This window comes from Phoca vitulina, unplaced genomic scaffold (genome assembly GCF_004348235.1).
Source record: "Phoca vitulina isolate PV1807 unplaced genomic scaffold, GSC_HSeal_1.0 scaffold41, whole genome shotgun sequence".
Classification (NCBI taxonomy): Eukaryota; Metazoa; Chordata; class Mammalia; order Carnivora; family Phocidae; genus Phoca; species Phoca vitulina.
This window is the reverse complement of record NW_022589744.1, coordinates 3,931,339-3,958,989: the sequence shown is the minus strand read 5'-3', so window position 1 is coordinate 3,958,989 and position 27,651 is coordinate 3,931,339. Positions and strand designations below refer to the sequence as shown.

Here is a 27,651-nt window from a genome sequence, read left to right as displayed (position 1 = left end):
GGCTAAAATGAAAAACACTCTGCCAAGATGAAAAGTGAATAGGTTAAGGATCAATACTCCTAAAACCATACAGGGAAGAGCTTAACACTGACTTCTTAACCAACTCTAACAATAATAAATCTCAAAGCAAATCAGACAGAAATTATAAACCTGTAGGATCTGCTACCCTGAGATGCGGTAGGCAGAAGCTATAAACATATTTTAAGAGAAATTCACAAGAAAAAGTTAAAGATAATTAGAATATACCTAATTTTTTGAAGATAACATAAGGGCAGAGCTGCTACTGCCACAAACAGAATTCAAGGTTGGAATGACTAGTCGGACCCAAGCTATGCTTCCCAACTTCCCTGGTCCCGCTGACCGAGAACAGCAGTGCCCTCCTTGTTCAGCCACACAGTTACTATGCTAACAAAGCAGCGAAAGGGTCGGTTTGCTTTATCTTGAAGAATATAATATAGCAGACTTGAAAATTATCCTTAACAGAACCTAGAGAGTAGACAAGAAAAAGTAAGGAGAAAAAAAAAAATCCAATGCTCTACACGTCTAGCACAAGGGTGGACGCAGAAGAAGCATGCAATAAATAAATGCGTGCCAAATACTGAATATATTCAAAACAGCTCTACTTATCTAGGAGTTAAAGAGAATGAGATGAAATGATTCTCAATTCCAAAATCACAGGTAAACACTCTTCCTTAGGACACATTTTGGTTGTGCCTTTACAAGTCTGGACTGCCCAAAGGAACAATAAAATTACAAATCTGAAAGTAATCCCAAACTATCATTTCAGCTATCCATTTCAATATCATTCCTTTCCCAAAAACTGCTACATAGAAACAAGATTAGCATCGCTTGGCTTACCCATATTGTCTGTCCCTATTTTCCATCTTTTAAAGAAGCCAATAAAAAGTTAAAACAGCAAAACAGCAGCACAGGAGTACCTCATTACTTTTTACATGCTTCTACTCAACAATATTTATCTTCTACTGACAAATATACTATTTTTTAAAATCTATTTTTCTATGACTTTTCATACTATCAATATCTATATCGATATTGATATAGATACATCTATATATACCCTGCCCTTAATTTACCAACAACTTTGGCATCTGGAGATAATTTTTGAGTCGTACTAAATTTTAATGTAAATGTTAACATACACTGCTAGACTCAAAGTAGGGAAATGTACACTATCAAGTTTTCAAATTTAAATATAAGGATTAATTTTCAACACGTAACTTCCAGATGTTCAAAGCAGAATTCCAAATCAGTTTTGCCAAGCAAAAATTTTCCATTACTCAAAGTCGTGGGATAAAGTGTATGATGCAGTTTGTTTTCTAAGCAAGGGGACAACTCACTAACTTCCTTCTTTTGCCACATTTTTGAGAGTCACATCTTTAACCCAAAACAATTCTTTGGTGCATACAGTGTGTCTTGCTGAACCTAAATCTCACCAACAAGGGGAAAGCACTGAAAAAAGCAAAGTTAAAGCTATACCTATTTCCTGAACAGTTCGCAGAACTGCCATTTACAACTAGAAGAAAAAAAATTCACTCATGGCCTACAAACAGAAAAGGTTTGGATGCTTTAGATATCATGAAAATAGGGGTGCCTGGCTGGCTCAGTCAGTAGAGCATGTGACTCTTAATCTCAGGATGGTGAGTTCAAGCCCCACGGTGGGTGTGGAACCTACTTAAAATTAAAAAAATAAATAAAAGTAAAGAAATAGATATCATGAAAATAATATTTTTAAAAATGGGGTACCTGGGGGGCGCCTGGGTGGCTCAGTTGGTTAAGCGACTGCCTTCGGCTCAGGTCATGATCCTGGAGTCCTGGGATCGAGTCCCACATCGGGCTCCCGGCTCGGCGGGGAGCCTGCTTCTCCCTCTGACCCTATCCCCTCTCATGCTGTTTCTCTCTCTCTCTCTCAAATAAATAAATAAATAAATAAAATCTTTAAAAAAAAAAAAAAAAAATGGGGTACCTGGGGGGCTGAGTCGGTTAAGCATCCAACTCTTGGATTTTGGCTCAGGTCCTGGTCTCAGGGTTGTGAGATCAAGCCCCCATGGGGCTCCACGCTCAGCAGGGAGTCTGCTTGAGATTCCCTCTCTCCCTCTCCCTCTGCCCCTCCCCCCACTCACACTTGTGCTCTAGACTGTGCTTTCTAAAACACCAAAGAACTAAAAATTACCACAACAGGTCAGCTAATGTCAGTAATGACCCAAAAAAGTCAGCCAAATGTCACCTAGCTTGCCTAAACTGAAATTTAAGTTCTTCTGTTTATAATATTCAAAATCTCCTATCAGAAAATACATTTTGTACATTCTATATAATTGTCTTCTTGTAATAATTATTCTTCCTGGCCCTGGAAAACAAATTTCACTATGGGAAACTGTTTTGTTTCCAAATTAGTTCAAGAAAATGCTTAATTGTTTTCAATTATTTTCTACAACGTAACTACTTAGAAGTAAAACTTTGTTTGAAGAAAAATAAGCAAAGATAACAAACTGCAAAGTGGTCATTAAAAAAAGGATATAAAGTATCACAAAAAGGGGTAAGGCATGGTATTAGTTCCAAATGGGAGGATATCTTTGTATTCCTTCTACCATATCTGAATGAAATACAAAATTCATTATATTTTTTCTGATATTTTATTTATTTGAGAGAGAGAGAGCACAAGAGAGCAGAGAGCACAAGCAGGGAGGTGCGGAGAGGGGCAAAAGGAGGGGCAGAAGCAGACTCCCCAGTGAGCACGGAGCCCAATGCAGGACTCGATCCCAGGTCCCCAAGATCATGACCCAAGCTGAAGGCAGACACTCAACCGACTGAGCCACCCAGGCACCCCAATTCATTATATTCTCAAACCGATATATTAGAAACCAAATAAATAAAACTATTTCTTCCAGTCACCACACTCAAAACATGGGTCATCCTGAACAACTTCTCTTCCACCACCTTCTCTTGGCATTCTCTCGCCAAGATGCACAGGTGCCATGGTTTTAAGGGCTCAGGTCTTTAGGCTTCTCAGCCCCTCCCCTCTGCATGCACCCTAACCCCAGGCCTCCCTTTTCTAAAAAATTCTCCTTCTCTCTTCCTACTTTCTTCATTCTCTTTGTAAGCCAGGAATTATCCTAGTCATGGCTCATGATAAAACCCGACAGCTACCATTTACTGAATGCCTACCTTGTGCCAGAGACCAGACAAGGCTTATTTTCGGTCTCACAATGATCCTCTAAGATAGACAATTGTAGCCCCACTTTACAGAGGTTTCCACATGAAGTTCAGGAATGTCAAGTACCCTGCCCAGGGTCGCACAGGTAATGAGAAAAATCAAGATTCAAATCCAATTCTACCTGACTCTGAAGTCTGTTTACTGCTCTTTCTCCAACTAGAAAACTACCATATACCTGAGGCAAAAGTAGTCAAAGTACCCTTAATCTCTCAAGCCCATGAGTGTGCCCTGAAATCCTCATCATCACCTCCTTCCCTCATCTGTCTTAATAGTATCATTTTCTCTTACTTTTTAATACAAACATGTTAACATTTTATATTATTAACTAAACAGACTTTCATTAACAAGATACAGATTCTTGACAACACAAACTTCCTTCTATGGGAAAATGAATCATGAGTTACAAATCACCCATCTAAAAGTGAACTTTTATAACAAAACCCACATGTAAGCCAAGAACATCCTATGAGAGTACACTAGAAAAGCGGGAAATGCGCGTTGGTCTCTCTTCATGATTGAAAAATGGTGCTTCCTAGTAGTTCTCCAGTTCTAGTCCCTGAAAGCAACTTACTAGTACAGGGGTAGGCAAACCACAGCATGCAAGGTTAACTCCAGCCTGCTGTTGTTTTTGAAAATAAAGTTTTATTGGAACACAGTCATGCCCATTTGCTTACAGATTGCCTATAGGTGCTTTATCATCACAGTGCAGAACAGAGTAGTTGCAAAAGACACCATTTGCCTGGCAATAGGCAAAATAGTAGAAGACTATCTGGCTCTTTGCAGAAAAAAAATTGCCGAAGAACTCCTATACTAACAAATACAAATTAAATATTCTTATTTCATCAACTATATATTTGGCTATAGGAATTAACATATTCTGATTCCAAAGAGTACTGAGAAGATGAAAAAACAGAACACAACGGAAGAAAAACGGGTATAAGGAATCAAAGTAAGTAAAAAATAACATTTAAGTGAGGTTTAAATAAGTCTGGGTAGTATTAGCACACATACTAGAAAGTAATGCCTAATTCTTCGATCTGAGCCCAAATGTTGCTTTAACTTTACCAGCAGCTAAAGTAAAGGAGACAGAACTAGATCCACTTGTTCACTGTGTCCAAAAAATAAAACCCTAGCCTTTGCTCATGAACAAAAGTTCTAGGTTCTCATAAATGGGACACGGTGGTACAGAGTGAGCAACGTCCTCCACAATATAGTTACAGTCAATACAACAGCCAAGTTTCACATGAAGTGTTTGTTAAATAAATACTTAGTGTTCATTAAAAAAAATAAAGCACCTATAATCCAACCAAGAGCCAAAGAAATGCAGGGAAATGTGCCCTTTCCTTGTCCTGCTGGATCTTGGCATAAAACTTAGGAATAGGCAGTAATGTAACAACGTACAAAGTAATTATCATTTTCTGAAGGTGCTTACATGTTGAAAGCAGGGACCTCTTCCCAGGAACAAAGAGCAGATCCTATTAAGGCACCATGGTCTCCTTTACTAGTGAATGTACAAAACCAACTTATGAAATCTTATATTTAGGGTTTTTCATTCAACGGTACTAATGTCAGCAAAGTTAACTGGAGACTCAGTCAGACACGGAAATAGACATTGGAGATGTACTCACGATCACCACTGAAATAACAGTCTACCCAAATTAATACGGAAAGGTTTTACTGTGCTAAAATCATCTTACTTTAAAAACAAAGCTAGCAGACCAAAACAGACCTGATCATCTCCTCATACAAGTTTGAGGAAGCTCCAAGCAAGTTTGCCTGATGACTATATAAAGAGAACAGGGCATAATGTGAACCATTCTGATCCCATTACACAGTAAATGAGTCGACTGCTTTGGATTTTTCCTTATTATTCCCTCTCTATCCATGGAATATTTAGGGGCCAATACATATCTTTCAATGCTGCTATTACAGTGCCTTTTAATACATCGTATCAGGGAAAAAGTCTAAATCTTACCTTCTGTAGAGGCCGCATCAATCATGACTCTTTGCATGAGTACTGGTTCCAATCCAAAGTCGAAAACTATGGTTTGGCGAAAAGTTCCAAATATTTCTGTGTTAAATGCTATCCCGACTTTATACACGTAATGATCTAATCCATTTTGGGCCATCTTTCCTCCTATCCATTCTTGACAGTTTTCTGGGACTTCTTGTGATACCTGGGTAGTACTATCTCCGGCAGATATTGCAATGATACTAAAATGAGGACGATGAGCATCATAAAGCAATGCTACACGATACAGCATTCTTGCAGGCTACAAGGAAGTTAAAATAATTCATTGAGTACAAGGGGGTGAAAAATCCAATTGTAATTGGGCTCTTCAATGAAAATATTCCCATAAGGGACTTTTACTTTCCCATGCTTCTAAGAGATTATATTAAAAATACAAATTGTGCTCATAAGCCATTTAAGAAAAAAATGAGAATGGTTAAAAAAAAATCAGTTGTTAAAATTATATACGTATGATGTCATTTTTAACTCAGTAAAGCTGAAATTTTTAAAAATGATATATTTATGCTACATCTCTAGCCTCCCTGCTCTTTCTAGGATAACCTCATCTTTCTTTGTGGCAAAAGCTATACCACCCTGTTAGATCACTGACCTCCAACTTTCTATACCTTTGGCCTAAGAAAGTTTTATCTAGCTTCAAGTAGGAAGTCTTCATAGGAGTGCAGTTACCTCTGAAGGCACTGGATTGGGTTCAAGGTCGAAGCTAAATGTTCCCAGATTTTTCATCCCAAGATGCAGACGATACAGTGGAAGAAATGCCACCAAAAAGTACACAAAACTTTCCACTGCACATCTCCACAAAAAAGTTTGACTGCTTCATTCTTAAACTTTGAATATTATATTCAAGATGGGAGGCACTGCAGAAAATGTCTCATATTAAAAACCCATAATTACAGAATCTGTGACTTCATCAAATCAAATATAAAACCAAGCTGTTACTGTCTAAGTATCTTAGAACTGCCAGATTAAACAATTCAATTTTTAAATAGTTAATTATAAGCCATGAACCCCATCTTATGTTCCAACTTTGGAAGAGAATATATCAAAGACCTCTTTATCAAATTAATAAATTAGCAAACATCTAAATATCTACAAAGACTTTTATCTCAAAATCTAAAAATATTAGACCATTAACGAACAAAGTACAGAAATACACTTTAGCACAATATAGAACCTACTTAAGATGTACTCAGATTAAAACATTTTCAGTGCTCTAACACAGAGATTTAAAGGTCAAAAAAAGCCTTAAGAAAATCGAAAAAAAATTATACTCTTTAATTAGCACAAAATTCATACCTTACAAGTAAGAGCAAAGGTCCATGTCTGGTGAGATTTTTTGGTGTTGACAGTAACCGACAGATCAGGATTATGCTCTACTTTTACTCCTTCTATACATTCACTAAGCTGAAAATAGAGAGCAATTAATGTTATATTTTTAGTCCCAAAAGCACAAAGAGAAACTTTTGGCATGGTAAATAAATATCAACGGTAAAGATGTTGATGGAACTGTTTACGAAGCAAGATATTTTTTACATATTAATTTTATGAGAACAAAATATAATAAAGCTTAGGCAAGACATAAGAAAATTAATAACAACAAAATGGCAGTAAACACTCCCTGAATGAAGATTAACGTAATACCTGCAAATCTCCAAACAAATGGCTTAGTTCTGCTCTTTATTTTAGCCAAAGGGTCTACTTTTGCTACAAAAACACTTTATCAGAATCAAGTTCTTCATATAGAGGATAAGGAAATAAACCAAAATAGCACAAAACAAAGTCAAGACTCAAACAAGGTCATCGTTTAAAACAAACAAACAACAAAAAAAAATGCAGTTTATTTTCCTCACCACTTTCTCAGGAGATAATGAATTCATCCACTTTTCTATCAAGGTTTCCATGTAACTGCCTGAGAGCTGTTTATTCTCATTTTGCTGTTTCAATTTTATCAAGCGTGAAGCATATCTTTTCTGCCATTCTGCTAGTTCTTCCTGGGAATGTGCTGAAGTACACTGCGCACCATACCTACAGATTCCTTGCTCTAAAAATCTAAGTAGAATAGGAAAGACTGTTTTATCATATACTTTGTTGGACCATTTAAAAGATAAACTTCCAGCATTTGCCCTCCGACTCTTCAATAACAAAAACAAAACTTCATCTCCTGAAAGGCCATATTTATCACACCGACTTGCGCAGAGGAGGAAAAAGAGGTTTCAAGAACATTTATGACAGTTAATCACTACACCAACTTTCCATACTCAGCGACTTCTTTTTTGGAATAAGGGGATGCTAAAGCAAAACATAATCGATCATAACCACCCCTCACCCACAACACCGACATTGAAAAAGTAGCTTCCTTCATGATGTAACAACTCTATTTAGACAATTCTTCTCAGAGCAGAATTTTCCTAAAGCAACACTGACATCAAGTGGATCGGTGCATCAAACACAGGTGTGCCCTACTTCTCAAAATGATAGGACCTAAAGACAATTCTCCACACGCTAGGAATTTCATTCTAAAAAAAAATATTACTATATCATTAAATTATCATCTTAAGGCTTCTACTTTTCACCTTCAAATGTAAGCCTTTACTCTTTTCTATATTACTATTACCTATATTTCATTGAACATACTGGACTATATTCATTTGCTTGAAGTTTTAAATAAATTAAGGATAAAAGTTTTATATTAGAATCTCAATTAATTCAATAGATTAAAATCTTCAATGGTAAATTCCTAAATGTTCACATTAAAGGACAGAGTTAATGGTTTCTCAGTGTTTACGACTCAGAAAATTCAACTGACAATTCAGTGGTCAAAACAGATACGCAAAACTTTATTAATTTTTTTAAGTTTTAAATATCCTACAAAATTATGGGTCTAGCCAGTTTTTAACAACTGAAACATCAAAAAATTAACAGATCTTCTGAGAGAAAAAATGAAAATTAAACTATAAACAGCAAAATAGAGATGAGAGGTGTTATATTATGGATAAATTTTCAACTGAAAAAATATGGACCTTATAAGAAATATAAAACGAACCACAGCACAATGTAAATTATCAAATGGTTCACCCTATTTGCAAAGATGACTGTATTTAAAGCTTTTCTTAATGATACAAAGTACTTGAACTTAAATTATACGACTTACTAAGTTCTCTTACACTTTGTAAGACACATTTAAAAATCATGCATTTGTTTCTCTTAAGTATGTCTTAATGAGCCAAATATTTCTTTGTCTATTCCTTTGTTTTAAATTATTTCTTTAAATACTAAAGGTTTGGTATTTTTATCTGGCCTATAAATTTTCTCACATTTCCTCTGCTTAGGATTGTGTTCTACCTCTACCACAACATGATGCCACCAGGATTTTTGAAATTTACTACTTAGTTTCTTTATTTCTACTATAAAATCATATCTGATCTTGACTATTCAATCATCAAAACTACATATCCAATTTCCTTCATTATCAAAAACAATCTATAATAATGAGACTTTAAATCTAAAATCCCTCATTACTAGTTCTTATAAAAAGAACGAGTTCACCTTTCGAAATGTGACTTTAATAATTCTTTCCAGCTTAATAACGATTTAATTTTGAAAGGTTAGCCCTTCAAATAGAAATTACTCATAAATTATATATAAGGATAACATGAAAGTAATAGATTTTCTTTTTTTAGAAAAGTTATTAAAATAATTTAACATTTCTTCATCTATTTTATGCTCTACGTCAGTATATATAATTTCAATTCAATCACCATAAGTTAGAGGTACATTTCACATAAATAAGAGACCAGAATTAAATTCAGTCATAATAATTCAACTGGTATTATAAAAGACTTCTATGCAAAGTCTTAACAATCCCGATTTAGATCACTGTTGTTTGTAACTAAAAGAAGGCTCACTGATATGGCCTTGACTTTTATTATTTAATGATAATGACCATTAATTATGGCTTCTGTTTCAAGTTGAAAATAAACCATTTTACTCAATCACTATACTTCTTCCCTCACATATTATCTTCTTTAAATTGGAATTACTACTTTTCAGAAAGTGAAGGAAAATCATCTATCCTTTGAATAAAGACATGTCATTGGTTTAAAAAAAAAATTCACGTTACCTTTTACACAAAGTATATTCCTCGCTGCTTGTGATTCCCCTAGGTGGTGGGCGGAAATGCCAACCATTACAAGATCCTAGAGAGTAATCAGGATATAGTCTTATCATTTGAGGCTTGCTAATAATTCTGATATTTTAATGTGTAAGAAATACTATAAACCCTCCACACACATCATCCTAGATGATGTAAAAAGGACATGACATACTTGCCTCCACCAAAAAAGTAATCTACCGATCAAATGAGTTAAATTCAATTAACCACAGGAAACTTAGACATCACTGAAGTAGTTGCCCAGCAGCTAAATCAGGTCGATGACCCTGACTCTATCCTAGCAACTGGTGGACATATTTCCAATGCAGTCTCTTCCCTAACAACTAAAGGGGGAAATGTTGGCATGCCTGTCATTTCTTAAGTATAAAATGTGTCTCTATTAGGATTATTTCAGGAATGAGAAAATTATCATATCCTGAAAGGAAATTTTGTAGAACAAATTCAATACTACATATTGAGTGCAAAGTTCCACATTATTACCCATGTTCCTTAGCATTTGTCTGGCACATGTCATTGTATCAAGTAATCCTTTTTTACAATTGAAATAAAGTTCAAAAAGTTGAATTCTGACATAGGAGCTAAAAAATAACATTTATTTACTTCTGAATACAATGAGCTTTGATTCATTTAGGTAAAGGTTCCAAATAAACCAAGGAAAATAAGGCTTAGGAAAGAAAAGGCCAGAGCAACAGAGGTTGAGCAGCACCAAATTTTCAAGGACCTCAAAGCCATTCTCTATTTCCTCACGAATCGTGTGCTACCACCCACCCCCCCAAAAAAGATATTCAGCCAGATTGAGTTCAAAGCCGTGTCTCATCCCTTTCCAGCTGTGTGACTGGAAAAACCACTGAACCTGAATAAATATCAGTTTCATCCCCTATCAAAAAGATGGAGAAGCCAATACATGTTTTTGTGAAAGCCGCTACCACAGTACACAGTATCCAGCAAGCACTCAATGAATGTTGGTCCCTCTTCCCTTTCCTCTGGCAACAGAAGAGGTCACGGATTTTAACTGTGGCAGGAACAACTGAGCTTACAGATCAGGACTTCCAAAAAGTAGTAATTGGACTAGCCTGGGACAGAAAAAGAGAAAGACTCCCCTCTACAATGTAGAATGTAGCAACGTGACATTGCTAACAATGAGGTTTACTTACACTCAGAGCTACATGGAGGCAAGAAAATGATACTTCCTACCTCCATGACTCCATTATTCTACAAAAAGGGGCCAGTGAAAAAAATGTTTTCATCCACACCTACTTCTTAAAATTAAATTTGTATATTCTCTCCTATACCTCCACTTACATGTACTGTAACTCAGTAAATGTCCTCCCAATAATCAATAACAAAGCGATGCCTGCAATTACAGCTAACAGAAGTAACAGAGAATGGTGTACTTACCCCCTTCCAAGTCTTCCACGTGATATCCAGAGAGGACGTTACTAGTTGCTGTCTGAAATTTTTCAAATGAAAATGTTTTTATAATAAGAAATAACCAGTTAATGTTGAATTAAACTTGGACATTTTCAACATTTTTTTAAGGTTGAGTTTGAATACTTAGAAATTTTAATAAACATTAATATTGTAAACAGTATTTTTTGCATCCATCTCTGCTCTATGTTAAACTATGTTTAAATACAGAAAAGAGGTACTTATGTGGCCTTCATTAAGGAAACTGATAGATTCCCTATATAAAAATTACCTGGTAGTAAATGATAAAGTCCATGGAGTAGTGCCTCCATCCATTTATTCATTTCACTCTCCTCTTCCTAACACCTAGGAATGACCAGCTAGAGAGGTGCCTTTCTCCTGCACTGAGTGCAACACCACCACTTTGGGGCCTGGAGCACATCCTGCCAGGTCCTGCTTACTCTGGGATGAGCCCTTCTCCCATGAAGCTGAGGACCCACTCACTCTGACTCCCTGGTTTTCTTGACTCAACTCCCTTGGTGTACATAAATCCCCAACCTGCTCCTTTGGCTCTAATTTTACTCTAAACTCTACACCTCCCATTTCAACTGAGTGCCAGCCATAGCACTTTTTCTTATTTTTCTTAACTACCGACAGCATTTTATGTGCCAGATCATTGTCAGCCATGTACGGATCCACTGCCAACAGCCTGACTGCCTTTCTACATTCTCACAGCTCACAGGATCAGGTACATAATGGGTGCCCAGTAAATGCATCCAGGATGGGATGGGTGGATGGACAGATGATCATCCAAGCACTTCAAACAAATATGTCCAAAATTAAATTCGTCATCTTTATACCAAATCTCATCCTCCTTTTCATGCTCCTTATCTCAGGCTAATGCTCCCAAAGAGAGCAAGACTAAAATCCTGAAAGCCATCTTAAACTCTCCCTCTTCTGTCCCACTCTGAATATTCTCCAAATCTTGTCCAACGAGGTCTAGAGTGTCCCTCTTATCTGTCTCATACTCTTTACTTCCACTGCCACTCTCCTGGACAAGGACCTCATCTGCCCCTGAACCAAATGACCACCAATGTTACCCTGTACCAAGTCACCTCTGGGTCTTTACCTAGCACCCCCATCCTTTAATCTCCTGCCTTCCTGGTCTCCCCACAAACTGCTGATCTCTCCTCTCCCTGCTCATACTTCCACTGCAGCACTTACTGACCACAGGTAGCCTGCCCTGTGGGTACATCAGCTATGTGCATCTCCGACTGGCCCACCAGATTGTTCTTCACAGACAGCTCAGCTTTCCAAAACCCAGAGAACCTTGAACAGCAGCTCAGTAAATGTTGAATTGAATCAGAGGAAATGGTATCCCAACATGAAATTTGGAATGTCATGTACTGCAGAAATAATGTCTAAATGCTAATTGGGTATAACTGAAACAATAATACCACTATAATTTATATGTCATTAATTAAATTGGACTTTTCAGGTTGGGCTGTTAGTAATCACTACAAGACTGTTTCTATAGGAAGATGCCTTCTGATTCTCAAACTACTTACTAAAAATTTTTAAAGACAACCCATTCTTTCTGTAAAATGAGGACTGAATATAAGAACACATAAGCTAAATCAAGAGTAATTGTTTACATTATAAGGATTCTATGTTCACAAAAAGGATACGTTAAAAAAAAATCTCTTTAAATTCTACAAGCAAGGTCTAAGTGCCACAGTCTCACACTAGCCTTCAAAATATGATCTCAGGGGCGCCTCGGTGGTGCAGTCAGTTAAGCGTTCAACTCTTGGATTCGGCTCAGGTCGTGATCTCAGGGTCATAAAATTGAGCCCCACATCAGGCTCCACACTCAGCATGGAGTCTCCTTAAGTTTTTCTCTCCCTCTCCCTCTGCCCATCTCCACGCTCTAATAAATAAATCTTAAAAAATATATATTTCAGCATCGAATTTATAAATATAATAGCTAAAAGCTCACTTCATGTGTGAATTTAAAGTACCTCCTCTAAAAAATTTATCAAAATAGGGGCACCTGGCTGGCTCAGTCAATGGAGCATGCAGCTCTTGATCTCGAGGTTGGGAGTTTAAGCCCCACGTTAGGTGCAGAAATTACATAAATAAATAAATATTTAAAAAACAGTCTTTAAAAATTTTATCAAAATAAATTTACCAGATATGCAAGAAAAAATGGGAATAAAATGTTTCAGTCCTATAATAAAGCTGAAAGCATTTATAATTTTTTTTTAAAGATTTTATTTATTTATTTGAGAGACAGAGAGCACATGAGAGGGGTGAGGATCAGAGGGAGAAGCAGACTCCCTGCCAAGCAGGGAGCCCAATGCGAGACTCGATCCTGGGACTCCAGGATCATGACCTGAGCCGAAGGCAGTTGCTTAACCAACTGAGCCACCCAGGCACCCATAATTGTTAAAAGGGAGAAATACATGGTGTGTTTCACGAGTCAGCATCTGCAGTGATGTACAAATGAGCGGGGTGCCTGTACGGACACTCAGCTCTCAGGCTGGTGGGGTCTGGAGAACAGTACATCACACCAGAAGGGCTGGTAAAAATGAGAAGCTTTACCTGAGTTTAGGATTTGGCCACCATGGCTTTTAGGTCCAAGGTATTGTGTTTCAGGGTTTTTTTTTTTTTTAAACACCTTTTCATATGCTCAGACCCCAAGATGGAAGGGCAATATCAATTAGTTTATGATCAATCTTTAGTTTATACTGACACCTTCAGGAAAAGCAACCAAATTTCATATTGCTAGGATTTCTATAAATTTACAATCAAGTCTGTTAATTTGATATTTTAAATCTTTATATTCTGTTTTGTTTCCATCAGTCAGCCTTGAGTTCCATGTCTTTATCCTTATCCACTAGCACTTAAACACCAGCTCAGTTCAATCTTTAAAACAAATTGTTTCTATTTTTTAATACGTCATGCATAATAATAAATAAGGGTATCATTGTTCATTAGCTTTTTCTAAATGGATTTTTTTTTTAAGATTTTATTTATTTATTTGACAGAGAGACAGCGAGAGAGGGAACACAAGCAGGGGGAGTAGGAGAGGGAGAAGCAGGCTTCCACCGAGCAAGGAGCCCGATGTGGGGCTCGATCCCAGGACCCTGGGATCCTGACCTGAGCCAAAGGTAGGTGCTTAACGACTGAGCCACCCAGGCGCCCCTAGATGGATTTTTTTTTTTAATAATATCAGTTCACATACTACTTTGGTTACAGAGAAAAGTTAATCATAAACAAAACTTAAGTAACTTCTCCCAAAAGTACAGTCACAAAATAGGAATCAAGTCATACTTGTGGCCTTACATGTGAGAGCATTATAAATATTAAAAATTAAAATTCACATATATATAAATACATAAAATATATACCTCTCTGTGTGATTATCAGGTGTAAAGCTGATAGTTCAATTAAGGCAATAAGAAAGAAGCAAGCCAAAAATTTTAATAAAATGAAAGGTCATCTTATTTTACATTCCATGTTAAAAGTCTAAAACATTTATAATTGTCTTCCTTTAATCCTTAGAAATTAAAAAGACTACATATATACAAGAAAGGAAATGGCCCTGAAGTTAATTAGAGCTTACTGACACTCGGTTCATTCATAGTAAGACAAAGAAAATAAAATTTTTTTTTAAAGCCTATATAATGGGGCGCCTGGGTGGCTCAGTCGTTAAGCGTCTGCCTTCGGCTCAGGTCATGATCTCAGGGTCCTGGGATCGAGCCCCACATCGGGCTCCCTGCTCAGTGGGGAGCCTGTTTCTCCCTCTCCCACTCCCCCTGCTTGTGTTCCCTCTCTCACTGTGTCTCTCTCTGTCAAATAAATAAAATCTTTAAAAATAAATAAATAAATAAAATAAAGCCTATATAATTGTAGCAAAACAAGTAGTATCTTTACCCAGCTCGTGCAATTCATGATGACTGCCTTCTTTGCTTAATGTCTGTCGATATGTGTGACGTGTTATTAGATTTAGAACCAGAAAGTAATCTACAGGAGCTCACAGTTTACGTCTGGGCCTCTGTTCTTTCTCTCCACCCATGTGGAGCACCCTCCATCTCACTCACCACGGGACTGGCACCTTCTTAACCCTCAGTTCTTTGCTTAGCTATCTCAGCCTCTGACCAACCAATCCAGTTATTTTTTCCATCACAGAAAGCTTACTTTTTTCCCCTCATACCAGTTTCCTCAATGTGAATTATACCTATAGTTGTCTAATTAATTTATTTGTTTGTTGTCTATCTCTACCCCAAGACTTTAACCTCCCAGACTATCTTGGGTATCTTGGTCAGTGCTGTATTCCCAGCACTACATATAGGACCTAGCACATAGTAGGTGCCAGTTTTCTTAATAAATAAGCCAATCAGAAGGTGCCTGGGTGGCTCAGTGGGTTAAGCACCCAACTCTTGGTTTTAGCTCAGGTCACAATTTCAAGCCTATGAGATCAAGCCCCGTGTCAAGCTCTGCACTCAGTGGGTAGTCTACCTGAAGATTCTCTCCCTCTACCCTTCCCCTCCCTCACACACACGTGTGCACCAACCCCCTCAAATAAATAAATAAATCTTAAAAAAAAAAGAAAGATTCTCTCTCTCCTTCTCTCTCTGCCCCTCCTCCCGCCCCCTCCTGCACTCTCTCTCAAAAAAAAAGAAAAAGAAATAAATAATAAATACACCAACCAATCACTTTACAAGGCTTCCATTTATAATAAAAGCTGACAAAAATAGCTGTTTTTAAAAACAGACATCTAAATAAAAATACTTTTATATGCCTGTATGAGGAACAGAAACTTGAAACTTACAAAGCTATGGGCCTGTTCCATGCCACTGCTGTCCCCTGGCCTTCCATGTGCCCTTCAAGTGCTTCACCAGAGCACGTTTCTGTTCACCAGTTACCCTGATACACATTATTTCCACCTCCTAAACTCCATTCTCTAAAATCAGTCCTTAAATCACAGACCTCTTTAGTTGCTTTAAAAAGAAGGCTTGAGGGATATCTCATTTTTAAGGACAGTATATTTTCTAACAGCCAGATGTAATTAAACACTAAAATTTCCCAATCATCTTTCCACTTTCCAACCATCTGGCCAGAGACCGCTAACAAGAATTAGGAACAGAAGACCTAGGGTGCAGGGGAGACATGAGAAGAAGCAAGGTTCCTGGGATGGGACCAAGATGGGTTAGAAAAGAAGGCCAGAAGTTCCACTACCCCACCTTAACAGCCTTGCTTTCTTGGCTGATGCCCAAAGATTTTCCAAATTAATACAGAACACTTACTATAGCCAGATTGAATTAAACTCTTTCCAAAGAGATCCACTGAAATAGTCTTACCTCTGTTTCTGTGAGAAGTGTTTTTAGTCTTGTCAAATCCTTTGTTACCATCCCATTCTGAAAAGGGTGGATGAAAAAGGCAAAACCCAGTTAGTATATTAGTTCTTTGCTATGCGGGCATAACTCAATTCCTCCACTGTTTCTAAGGTTTATCTATAAAAGGACAATGCTATCCTCATCTCCCATCCCACTACCATTAATGATGATAATAAAGCTAATCATCTGTAAGAAGGACAAAATACACAGTGTGGCCTAAAACACTTTATTCACCTTGTGTAAGAGTTTAGAATCAATTCAATAAAATATTCACAACGGGTGTCGCTGAAAAGCAAGATAGGATATGCAAAGAGAAAAATAAACCTACACTTATTTTGAGCTTCCCCCCCAAAAACTAATGGGCTTATATTTACAAAATGGTGAACTCAATCAGTTATCCATGATTCAGATTAACATAAGATGATCATTGCACTTTAAAGATAGCTCATTAATAAAGCAGTTGAAGGAAAACAGGCAAAATAGTCACTCTTCTGAAATTCAAATTTCACTTGAGATTTAAAAGCAAATACTTCCTAATTTTAAATTAAAAAACCCAACAGGTAAAACTGTGTAATATGCTTAACTTATACTGAAAACTTCCTTAAGGATAGAATTATCTTAATAATAAAGAAGAGGGGCGCCTGGGTGGCTCAGTCGTTAAGCGTCTGCCTTCGGCTCAGGTCATGATCCCAGGATCCTGGGATCAAGCCCCGCATCGGGCTTCCTGCTCAGCGGGGAGCCTGCTTCTCCCTCTCCCACTCCCCCTGCTTGTGTTCCCTCTCTCGCTGTCTCTCTGTGTCAAATAAATAAAATCTTTAAAAAAAATAAAATAAAGAGATAGATTCTTTATCGTCTATTTAGAACTAAGTAGCTATCCAATTTTGCTATATTAGTAATACAGTTTAGCTTTATATTCATTTGTAAATTTGGTGAAATCAAAAACCAATTATTAAACCAGGGTGCCCAGGTGGCACAGTCGGTTAAGCATCCGACTCTTGGTTTCGGCTGAGGTCGTGATCTCAGGGTGGTGAGACAGAGCGCTGCATGGGGCTCCGCACTCAGCGGGGAGTCTGCTGGAGAATCTCTCTTTCCTCCCTCTGCCCCTCCCCGTGCTTTCTCTCACTCTCTCTAAAATAAATAAATAAATCTTTAAAAAAAAACAAACACACACAATGTTAAACCAATTAAATAATTCACTGTACAGTAATCCCTCAGAAAATGACTAAATTACCCCGAGGTGGGTCATTACATTACACTCAGCAGTATACCAAGTACTTTCCTAATTTCTTTTTTTCCCCAACCAAATATATTTATTTGCAGTGAAAACACTCCAGATTTTCACAGTTTACATCGACTCAGAAGACTAAGTGAGGTGCAGGGAATTCATGCTATATAGCAATGTATACAAATACTTTCTGGCTTTTCCTGTTTTCCACTGATTCCTCAGAAATATCCACAAATTTTATAACAGTAACCAACTGGTGAAAAAAGTTTTAACATCTTTTCTTCTCATTTCTATAGATTGCCAATTCTAAAGTTCCAAAATGTAGTCCCTCAATTATCTCAACCAAAACCATAAAAAACTCCAGAAAATTAAATGCTACATACAAAAAATTATTCCAAAATCTGAATAGAATTAGGTCATTCCATCAGAGTGGTGAGAGCGGAATATTAATTTACACCGATAACATCTTCAGAAACAGAAGTAATTACTACTTAGTTTAGGTAACTTTAAACATTTTATAAAATAAATGACTGGACTTAAGAACCCTATACAATCATATGTCCACAGGAGCATTTTAAAACCCAAAACTATACGGGTGCCTGGGTGGTTCAGTTGGTTAAATGTCTGCCTTCGGCTCAGGTCATGATCCCAGGACCCTGGGATTGAGCCCGACGTTGGGCTCCCTACTCAGCAGGGAGTCTGCTTCTCCCTCTGCTCCTCCCCACTCCCCGCCCCCCGCTCCTACTCTCTCACACTCACTCCCTCTCTCTCTCTTTCTCTCAAATAAATAAATAATAGTAAATAAATAAATAAATAAACCCCAAAAATAAGGAGTGCACCTGGCTGGCTCAGTTGGTAGAGCACACTCTTGATCTCAAGGTTGTGAGTTTAAGCCCCACATTGGACCTAGACCTTGCTTAAAAAATAAATAGCGCAACCATGTCAGGACCCCTCTCACTCTTGAGAGCTTTTTCTGGATCTTCACTGAATAAACTTCTATCGCTTTACTCACAAAAATAATTAATTAATTAAAACCCAAACATATTCCCAGGTTCTATTAAATGACATCTTTATTTTTTTTTTTAAAGATTTTATTTATTAGAGAGAGACAGAGAGCACAAGCAGGGGGAGCAGCAGGTAGAGGGAGAGGGGGAAGCAGGCTCCCCGCCGAGCAGGGAGCCCGACGCAGGGATCGATCCCAGAACCCTGGGATCATGACCTGGGCAGAAGGCAGACGCTCAACCGACTGAGCCACCCAGGCGTCCCTAAATGACATCTTTAAAGAAAATCATTTAGTTATCCTATACTTTCAAAGTTCTAAAAAGTACCTGCTATTCTTATATATATTATCACAAACCATAAGAACCCAGTGATTAAACATCAGGTTGTTGAAGAGAAATGAGTATCTAAAGATACTCACGAACTTTGATCTCTAATAAAAGGAAGTAAAAGGAAAAATGCAAACTTAATTACTTTTCCCCCACAATATGCTTAAGGAGTCAAATGAATGAATCCATTTTCACACATTCAGAATTAGAGCTCATCAACGTACCAGGGACTCTCCTGTCAGTGACTTGGCAAGAATGTTGGATACCAGTTGAAGCTTTCCTTTCAGCTGCATGCAGCAAAGCACTGCCTGAAAGGCACCATCTCCCTTGGCCAGGCCTTCTCCCAGCACTGTCAGGAAAGAACAGCCAGCATTAACCATGTAACATTAGATGCACATTTTTCTTGATTATAATATTAGCACACTATCACAAAGATGAATTCTTACACACTAAAAGAATTAACTTCAAGTACTAGTAGAAAGCAGTGATGTTTCAGTTCTGTCCAAGACATACATAAAGACAAGAAAAAACATGGTGGAATCCACATATCTAACCCACTAGCAGCCTACAGCCAGGTAGGATCACATCAAAGTCACAGGAAGAAGAGTTCATCTTAAAGCTCTCTCTCCAGTGAAAAATACCAGTCAGCCTATAATTCTGGGTAAATGAGGGCTATTAACTGCAAAGATATTTTCTGAATAAAGTTCCACATTTTTAACAGTGAAACAAGAGATCCAGTACCATTAAAATGCAAAAGAATAGAAGCTGCAAATCTCAACATGTGGTATTCCTAAGCAGCTAAGAGTTAGCTTTTATCAAAAACAGCAAGATTAACTAAGAACCTAATTGTCACATGGCCACAGAAAATGCTAACCTAATTGTTTGCAAGTGTTTACAGACTTAATACAATCACAGGAGCACATATTTCTAAAAACACAGAATATACTCATTTTTATGCCATGTCATTTGAGATGATTTCTCACAGCAACTGCTAATGGCTCACCTAGTAAAACAATCTGTATCTTTCTCTTCACTGCTAAGTCCAAGATTCTATTTTTAGTTTGTACACACTTTAGCTTCCTTTGCAAGAAAATAATTTGCTGAGAGAAAATAGTTTGGAAATTGCATTTTTTTCTAATTATTTCCAAGGAAATGTGTAAGTATCAGTATAATATACTGCATATTTAAAGTCCACTGGGTCTGTTCATAATGTATTTATTTTAGTTGTACTGAACATATCCTTTCATTATGTTGTTCAATTTTTCCATTACATAAATAACATTACAAGAACACTAATAAAATTCTACATAAAAATTCCCCATAAGTTCATCACTCAACTAAACAGACTGTCTTCACTTATTCATTTTCTCTTCCAATTTTTATCAATATTTACGTAATTTTTACATGATTGTAACTGATATAAATACAATAGTTTGTATTCTGCTTTGTTTTCCCTTGGCACATTCAGTATCTTCCATGGTTCTCAGAGTGTTTATGCTTATCGTATTATTGCCATATGGCGTTCCATCAAGTGGATACATCAATTTATTTAACTACTCCCTAGCTCCAGAACAATCCCAATTTTTAACTATCGAAACTAACAATGCAATAAACATCTTTATGTATATATCCTTTATTGAAGCAGATTACTAAATTGAAAGTTGCAGTCTCTCTGTATTTAAGAAGGTTTTATTCAATTACTTTTAGTTTGGGACAACCTGTTGTCTCACTCCATCCACATTACAGATCTACTCAACTGTCCCCGGATAATTCCAGTAAGTGATTAACTCCAATAGAGTATCATTAAGAATGTCTTGAACATCTTATAAAATTCCCCAGTAAGCCCACATCTCCCTCAGCTCTTACTATTCCTAAAACTATTCAAATATGACCTTTGGCAAATCACTTTATCTCTCTGGCCCTCAGTGTGGTCATCTGTAAAATAGAAACACATATAAATTTGTTTTAAGGATTGAATAATAAAATGCTTTAAAGAAACGATAGTCCTACTAAGGGCTGGACTACTTACATTCGCTAAGCCTGCTTCCTCCCCTGTAAAATGGAGGTGAGAGAAGCTACCTAATAAGGTCGTGGTAAAGATTAATTGTGTTAATTATGTAAAGTATCTAGCACAGTCTCCTCATAAGAGTTCCCTAGATGTTACCTTCCCCTTCTAAAAATTATACAGCAGTATTGAGAACTGCGAAGGAAATATCCTAATTCCTTTTCAGCAATTGGAATATTAAGAAACTAGCTGTCAAGCATTAAAGAATGTTTCAGGGAAACAAAAAAAAATCTAAGAATATTTCAACCTCAGGTGATTATGTCATGTTTAAAGAGTATTAAATCACATGATAGTTTACAAAAACACCTCTCACAGATCTTTGGTTCTGTACAAGGTATTTGCCAGATTTTATTTTGCAAAAGTTCTTGCATTACATTTATGTTTGAAGGCCTGAATATTTGTCAAAATTATGTTTCCTTTTTTTCTCTCTCTCCCTTTTTTAGACAAGAATCAGTACTGATATACTTTATGCCAACTGTTGCCCTAAAATGCAACTCAGTTTGCCTAATAGGATCCCATATGAAGAACTATCAAAAAAAAAAAAAAAAAAAAAGTCAACATTTATAGATAAAAAGCTCTCCTGCTATTGCATCATATAACAAAATTAAATTGCGATATTGCCAACCTGGTCCCTTATTATCTGTAATATCTTGAAAAAGCTTGAAAGAAAATAAAGTACAACCCTGTGTATTATTAAACTTGCCTTAGCTATAATAATGAACTTGCCAAAAGAGAGGACATTAAAAATATAATCTAATCTTGAGCATTGTAAAAATGTTACAATGCCTTGCAGAAAAATTCTCTTCCCACCAACTATCTGTGAGATTTTACTGTGAGCACACAACTATTCCCAAACTGAACAGCTCCTTCCTGTCTATTGGGAGTTACTAAGGAGGAGACCTAACACCTTACCTCTGTTGCTATATTCAGGTCTCTGTCCCTTCTCATTCTTCAGTTTTTGTAATACGTCTTACTTGAAATGTTTTAGACTAGAAACTAAGTAATATTAAAGGAATATTTAGGGCACCTGGGTGGCTCAGTCGGTTAAGCCACTGAATTGGGCCAATAAGGTCCTTAAGATCACTGGGTGTATAGAAACTGTCTAGAAGATGAAATGAGAAGAATGACAATTTCAGGGGCACCTGGGTGGCTCAGTCGGTTAAGCGTCTGTCTTCAGCTCAGGTCATGATCCCAGGGTCCTGGGATCGAGTCCCGCATCAGGCTCCCTGCTCAGTGGGGAGTCTGCTTCTCCCTCTGCCTCCACCTCTCCCCCGCTTGTGCTCTCTCTTTCTCTCATGCTCTCTCTCTCAAATAAATAAAATTTTCTTTTTAAAAAAAGGAATATTCATTCAACTATTTCAACAAAATAGCCTCTCTTAGGGTCTGATAGCCTCTGGCTACCAAAAGGAGACAATCAACAATTAAAATTTAATTCCCCTTACTTGTAAAGAATTACATGCAATGAGAAAGGTGATTTAAAATAAGCCTTAAACACAGGGGCGCCTGGGTGGCTCAGTCGTTAAGCGTCTGCCTTCAGCTCAGGTCATGATCCCAGGGTCCTGGGATCGAGCCCCGCATCGGGCTCCCTGCTCGGCGGGAAGCCTGCTTCTCCCTCTCCCACTCCCCCTGCTTGTGTTCCCTCTCTCGCTGTGTCTCTCTCTGTCAAATAAATAAATAAAATCCTAAAAAAAAAAAAGGATGAAATAAATAAATAAATAAAATAAGCCTTAAACACAGTAAATGTTGAGTGTAACTATTTTTTTCAGTGACATCACTATATTAGGCTATTTCTTTCATCAAGTCCTTAGTTATCTCTAAAATCTTTCATTGAAAAGCTAAGCTGGGGCGACTGGGTGGCTCGGTCGGTTGGATGTACGACTCTTGGTTTCAGCTCAGATCATGATCTCAGAGTCCTGGGATCGAACCTTAAGTCAGGCTCTGTGCTCAGCGAGGAGTTTACTTGAGGATTCTCTCCCTCTGCTCCTGCCCCCCTTCTCTCTCTTGCTCTCTAAAATAAATAAATCTTTAAAGAAAAGAAAGAAAAGCTAAGCCTAATCAAGATATTTTTCCAAAATTTTCAATCTACAACAAACAAGGCAATAATTATTCAATGGAGAAAACAGGCTCTTCAATAAATGGTGTTGGGAAAACTGGACAGCTACATGCAAAAGAATGAAACTGGACCACTTTCTTACACCATACACAAAAATAAACTCAAAACAGATTAAATACCTAAATATAAGAACTGAAACCATAAAACTCTTGGAAGAAAACACAGGCAGTAATCTCTCTGACACTGGCGTTAGCAACATTTTTTTAGATATGTCTCCTCAGGCAAGGGAAACAAAAGCAAAAATAAACTACTGGGACTACACCAAAATAAAAAGCCTTTGCACAGCAAGGGAAACCATCAACAAAACAAAAAGACAAACTATGGGGCACGTGGGTGGCTCAGTTGGTTAAGCGACTGCCTTCGGCTCAGGTCATGATCCTGGAGTCCCGGGATCCAGTCCCGCATCGGGCTCCCTGCTCAGCGGGGAGTCTGCTTCTCCCTCTGACCCTCCCCCCCTCATGCTCTCTCTCTCTCATTCTCTCTCTCAAATAAATAAATATCTTTAAAAAAAAAAAAAAGACAAACTATAATGGGAGAAGATATATGCAAATAATACATCCAAAAAGGGTTTGATACCCAAAATATAGAAAGAACTTATACAACTCAACACCAAGAAAATAAACAACCTGATTAAAAAATGGGCAGAGGACCTGAATAGACATTTTTCCGAAGACATAAAGATGGGCAACAGACACATGAAAAGATGTTCAACATCACTAATCATCAGGGAAATGCAAATCAAAACTGCAGTGAAATATCACCTCATACCTGTCAGAATGGCTACAATCAAAAAGACAAAAAATAGTAAGTGTTGGTGAGAATGTGGAGAAAAAGGAACCCTCGTGCCCTGTTGGTAGAAATGCAAATTAGTGCAGCCACTGTGGGAAACAGCGTGGAGGTTCCTCAAAAAATTAAGAAATACCATACAATCCAGTAATTCCACTACTGGCTATTTACCCAAAGAAAATGAAAACACTAATTTGAAAAAATATATGCACTCCTAAGTTTATTGCAGCATTATTTACAATAGCCAACATATGGAAGCAACCTAAGCGTCCACTGATGGATGAATAGATTAAGTAGATGCAGGGGCGCCTGGGTGGCTCAGTGGGTTAAGCATCTGCCTTCAGTTCAAGTCATGATCTCAGAGTCCTAAGATCATGCCCTGCATCGGGCTCCCTCATCAGCAAGGAGCCTGCTTCTCCCTCTCCCTCTGACTCTCTCCCCTCTGCTTGTTCTCTCTCTCTCAAATAAATAAAATCTTAAAAAAAAGAAAAAAGATGATGATGATGATAATGTAGTACAAGGGTTCCTACGTGGCTCAGTCAGTTAAGTATCTGACTCTTGATTTCGGCTCAGGTCCTGATTTCAGGGTCGTGAGATCGAGCCCCACATGAGGATTCTTTCCCTCTTTCTCTCCTTCTGCCCCTCGCCCCCCTCTCGCTCACAAGCGCTCTCTCACTCTAAAATAAATAAATAAAATCTTTTAGAAAAAAAAGATGCAGGGCGCCTGGGTGGCTCAGTCGGTTAAGCAGCTGCCTTCGGCTCAGGTCATGATCCCAGGGTCCTGGGATCGAGCCCCACATCGGGCTCCCTGCTCAGTGGGGAGCCTGCTTCTCCCTCTCCCACTCCCCTGCTTGTGTTCCCTCTCTCGCTGTCTCTCTCTCTGTCAAATAAATTAATAAAAAATCTTAAAAAAAAAAAAAAAGATGTAGCGCACACTATGGAATATTACTCAGCCATGAAAAAGAATGGGATCTTGCCATTTGTGACAACATGGATGGACCTAGACAGTATTATGCTGGGTGAAATGAATCAGAGAAAGACAAATACCATATGATTTCACTTACATGTGGAATCTAAAAAACAACAAATAAACAAAAGCAGAAACAGACTCTTAAATACACAGTACAAACTGATGGTTGCCAGAGGGTCGGGGGGTGAGAGGAGATGGGCAAAACGGGTGGAGGGGTGTGGGAGCTACACTCCAGCTTTCCAGTTACAGAATGAATAGGTCACGGGCATGAAAGGTGCAGCACAGAGAATACAGTCAGTGGAACTGTAATAGGGTTGCACGGTGACAGATGGCAGCAACACTTGTGGTGAGCACAGCATGACGTATAAACCTGTTGAATCACTATGCTACATACACCTGAAACCAATGTAACATTGTGTGTCAACTATACATCAGTTGAAAAAAAATTAATGACCGGGCACCCGGCTGGCTCAGTCAGTAGAGCATGCAAATCTTGATCTCAGGGTTGTCAGTTTGAGCCCCACATTGGGTACAGACAGTACTTAAAAAATAATAATGACATTCTCAGCTAGGGTTTAAAAATCTGGCAGCCTTATGAAAAATATTCATTGATGTTTATGATGACTGAGTTTGATCTACATACTACATGTAGCACAATACTCCTTTAGTTGGTAATATTTTCTTTTGATTTCAGTTTTGCCATTTATCTCATTCTATTTTGTTATTTTTTAAGTCTTAGTTTTAATTCCAGTTAGTTAAAATACAGTGTTATTCTATTTTGTTAATGTAAAAACTCTAAGTTTCCTATATAATCAATATTTCAAACGTAGAGGAAAATAATTATTTCAGGAAAATGTTCCTGTTATGCCAAATACAACTTAGGTTCAGATAATGAAAACAGAGTTGCCCACCTCATTTATCCAGTGCTCACGAGTGTGACAACTATCACGACCTACAGCACAACACCAAACTGAGAACCAAGGTCCATGAACTTAAAGCCTATGTAGTTAATTTTTAAGATCCCTTCAAGTCCTGGAGCCCCTGGGTAGCTCAGTTGGTTAAGCAACTGCCTTCGGCTCAGGTCATGATCCCAGGGTCCTGGGATCAAGCGCAGTGTCAGGCTCTCTGCTCAGCGGGAAGCCTGCTTCTCCCTCTCCCACTCCCCCTGCTTGTGTTCCCTCTCTCGCTGTCTCTGTCAATTAAATAAATAAAATCTTTAAAAAAAAAAAAAAGATCCCTTCAAGTCCTTACTCACAGTCTATTTACTCTTTTTGAAATAAAATTCCAACTTTAAACTTTGTGATTCTAATTAGTTCCTGGCTTGAAAGAAATCAGCCATAAAAAACATTTTGGGGACAACCAAGTAAATTTGATTATAGACTAGGTTTTAGGTAATATTAGAGAATCACTGTCAATTTTATTTGGTTAATAAAAAAAACCGTGATTATGCAATTATGGCCTTATTTTTGAAGATGCATACTAACGTATTTAGGGATTAATTATCATGATGCCCGTCATTATTTTCAAATATCTCAGAAAAAAAATGAATACGGTAGGGCGCCTGGGTGGCTCAGTTGGTTAAGCGACTGCCTTCGGCTCGGGTCATGATCCTGGAGTCCCTGGATCGAGTCCCGCATCGGGCTCCCTGCTCGGCAGGGAGTCTGCTTCGTCCTCTGACCCTATCCCCTCTCATGTGTTCTCTCTCTCTCAAATAAATAAAGAAAAAAAAAAATGAATACGGTAAAATCTTACAATCTAAGTTTTGAGAATATGAATGTTTATTAAAAACATCTATTTTCCTACAGGAAAATATTGTAATTTCTTCATTAACAAAAAACACTTTTAAAGTTTTTTAATTCTGTAACAACGACTGCCTGTCTGATATCTTAACCCTGCCTGAGAAAGTGAAATCAGAAAGTCAGAAGCAGCAAATGGAAAAGAGGGAGAAGGTAGTTACAATGAGGCATGTTGAGCATTGCAAGAAATGCAAACTGACAGCCTGACAGTAAGGGAACAGACGTCAAAACAATACGGTATGGAAAATGCAAACCTAAGGTTGGGGCCAGTAGGACAGGAGCCATTCCATAGCTCTCCAGCATTACAAAGCAGTATAATAATTAACAGGCTGAGATTCTTGACTTGCTTTTTATTACTAACTCACTGCCTAACCATGGTATTTTCTCTTACATTAAGATTACCAAAAGTTGAAAAGAAAAAAAAATTCATCTAATAGCAGAACTCTACAACTAGCAATACATACATATAAACTTGGCCAATATTCCCAAATATCTATTTCAAATAAACAACTTTATATACACTGCTTTTGCATTTAAGTAAGCGTTTTCCATGTTCTTCCATATCACCTAAATGGTAACGAGGAATGCACAGAATTTAAAGAAGTCCTCCCTTACTGGAAGCTGATTTTTCACTTTTACACGTAGCACTGCAATGAACACCAGTCCACATACAATTTCTTCCTTCTTTTGGATTATTTACTTGGGAAAGCATCCCAGAAATGAGATTAATGGGTCAAAGGGTATAAACATATTACCATGCTGCATTCTCCCTCATACTCCACCAACACAAGAGTATACTTATTTCATTAGAACTTTATGCTAGACATTAGTTAAACTTTTTTTTCCCCAACATCATAGAGGTACAGTTGGTATACAAAACACTGCATATAATTAATGTATAAATTTGGTAAGTTTACACATATGTATACACCATGTTACTATCATCACAATACAGGTAATGAACATATCCATCACTCCCAAAAGGTTCCTGGTTAAACATTTATTTTAGCAATTCAGTAGTTGTAAAACAGTATCTAACTGTAAAAAGCTAAGTAAAACAACAGAAAAATATTCCATATGCTCCTTCACTAACAGCATTTACTCTCCTGTGATTTTTCACAAGTCATTTA

The 27,651-nt window shown here is 37.5% G+C and overlaps 1 protein-coding gene across 5 annotated transcripts in view; it reads right to left on the bottom strand.

Moving 5' to 3' along the window:
* HELZ (helicase with zinc finger) overlaps window positions 1–27,651 on the bottom strand; it is a 159,085-nt gene that overhangs the window by 98,827 nt on the left and 32,607 nt on the right. For all 5 annotated transcript variants that reach the window (XM_032429922.1, XM_032429925.1, XM_032429926.1 and 2 more), the window contains 7 exons: window positions 19,016–19,140; window positions 16,203–16,259; window positions 10,831–10,882; window positions 9,382–9,457; window positions 7,112–7,310; window positions 6,558–6,665; window positions 5,208–5,505 (listed from right to left, as the gene is read on the bottom strand). In XM_032429922.1, the coding sequence (XP_032285813.1) occupies window positions 5,208–5,505; window positions 6,558–6,665; window positions 7,112–7,310; window positions 9,382–9,457; window positions 10,831–10,882; window positions 16,203–16,259; window positions 19,016–19,140 (915 nt within the window). The remainder of the gene's footprint in view (window positions 1–5,207; window positions 5,506–6,557; window positions 6,666–7,111; window positions 7,311–9,381; window positions 9,458–10,830; window positions 10,883–16,202; window positions 16,260–19,015; window positions 19,141–27,651) is intronic.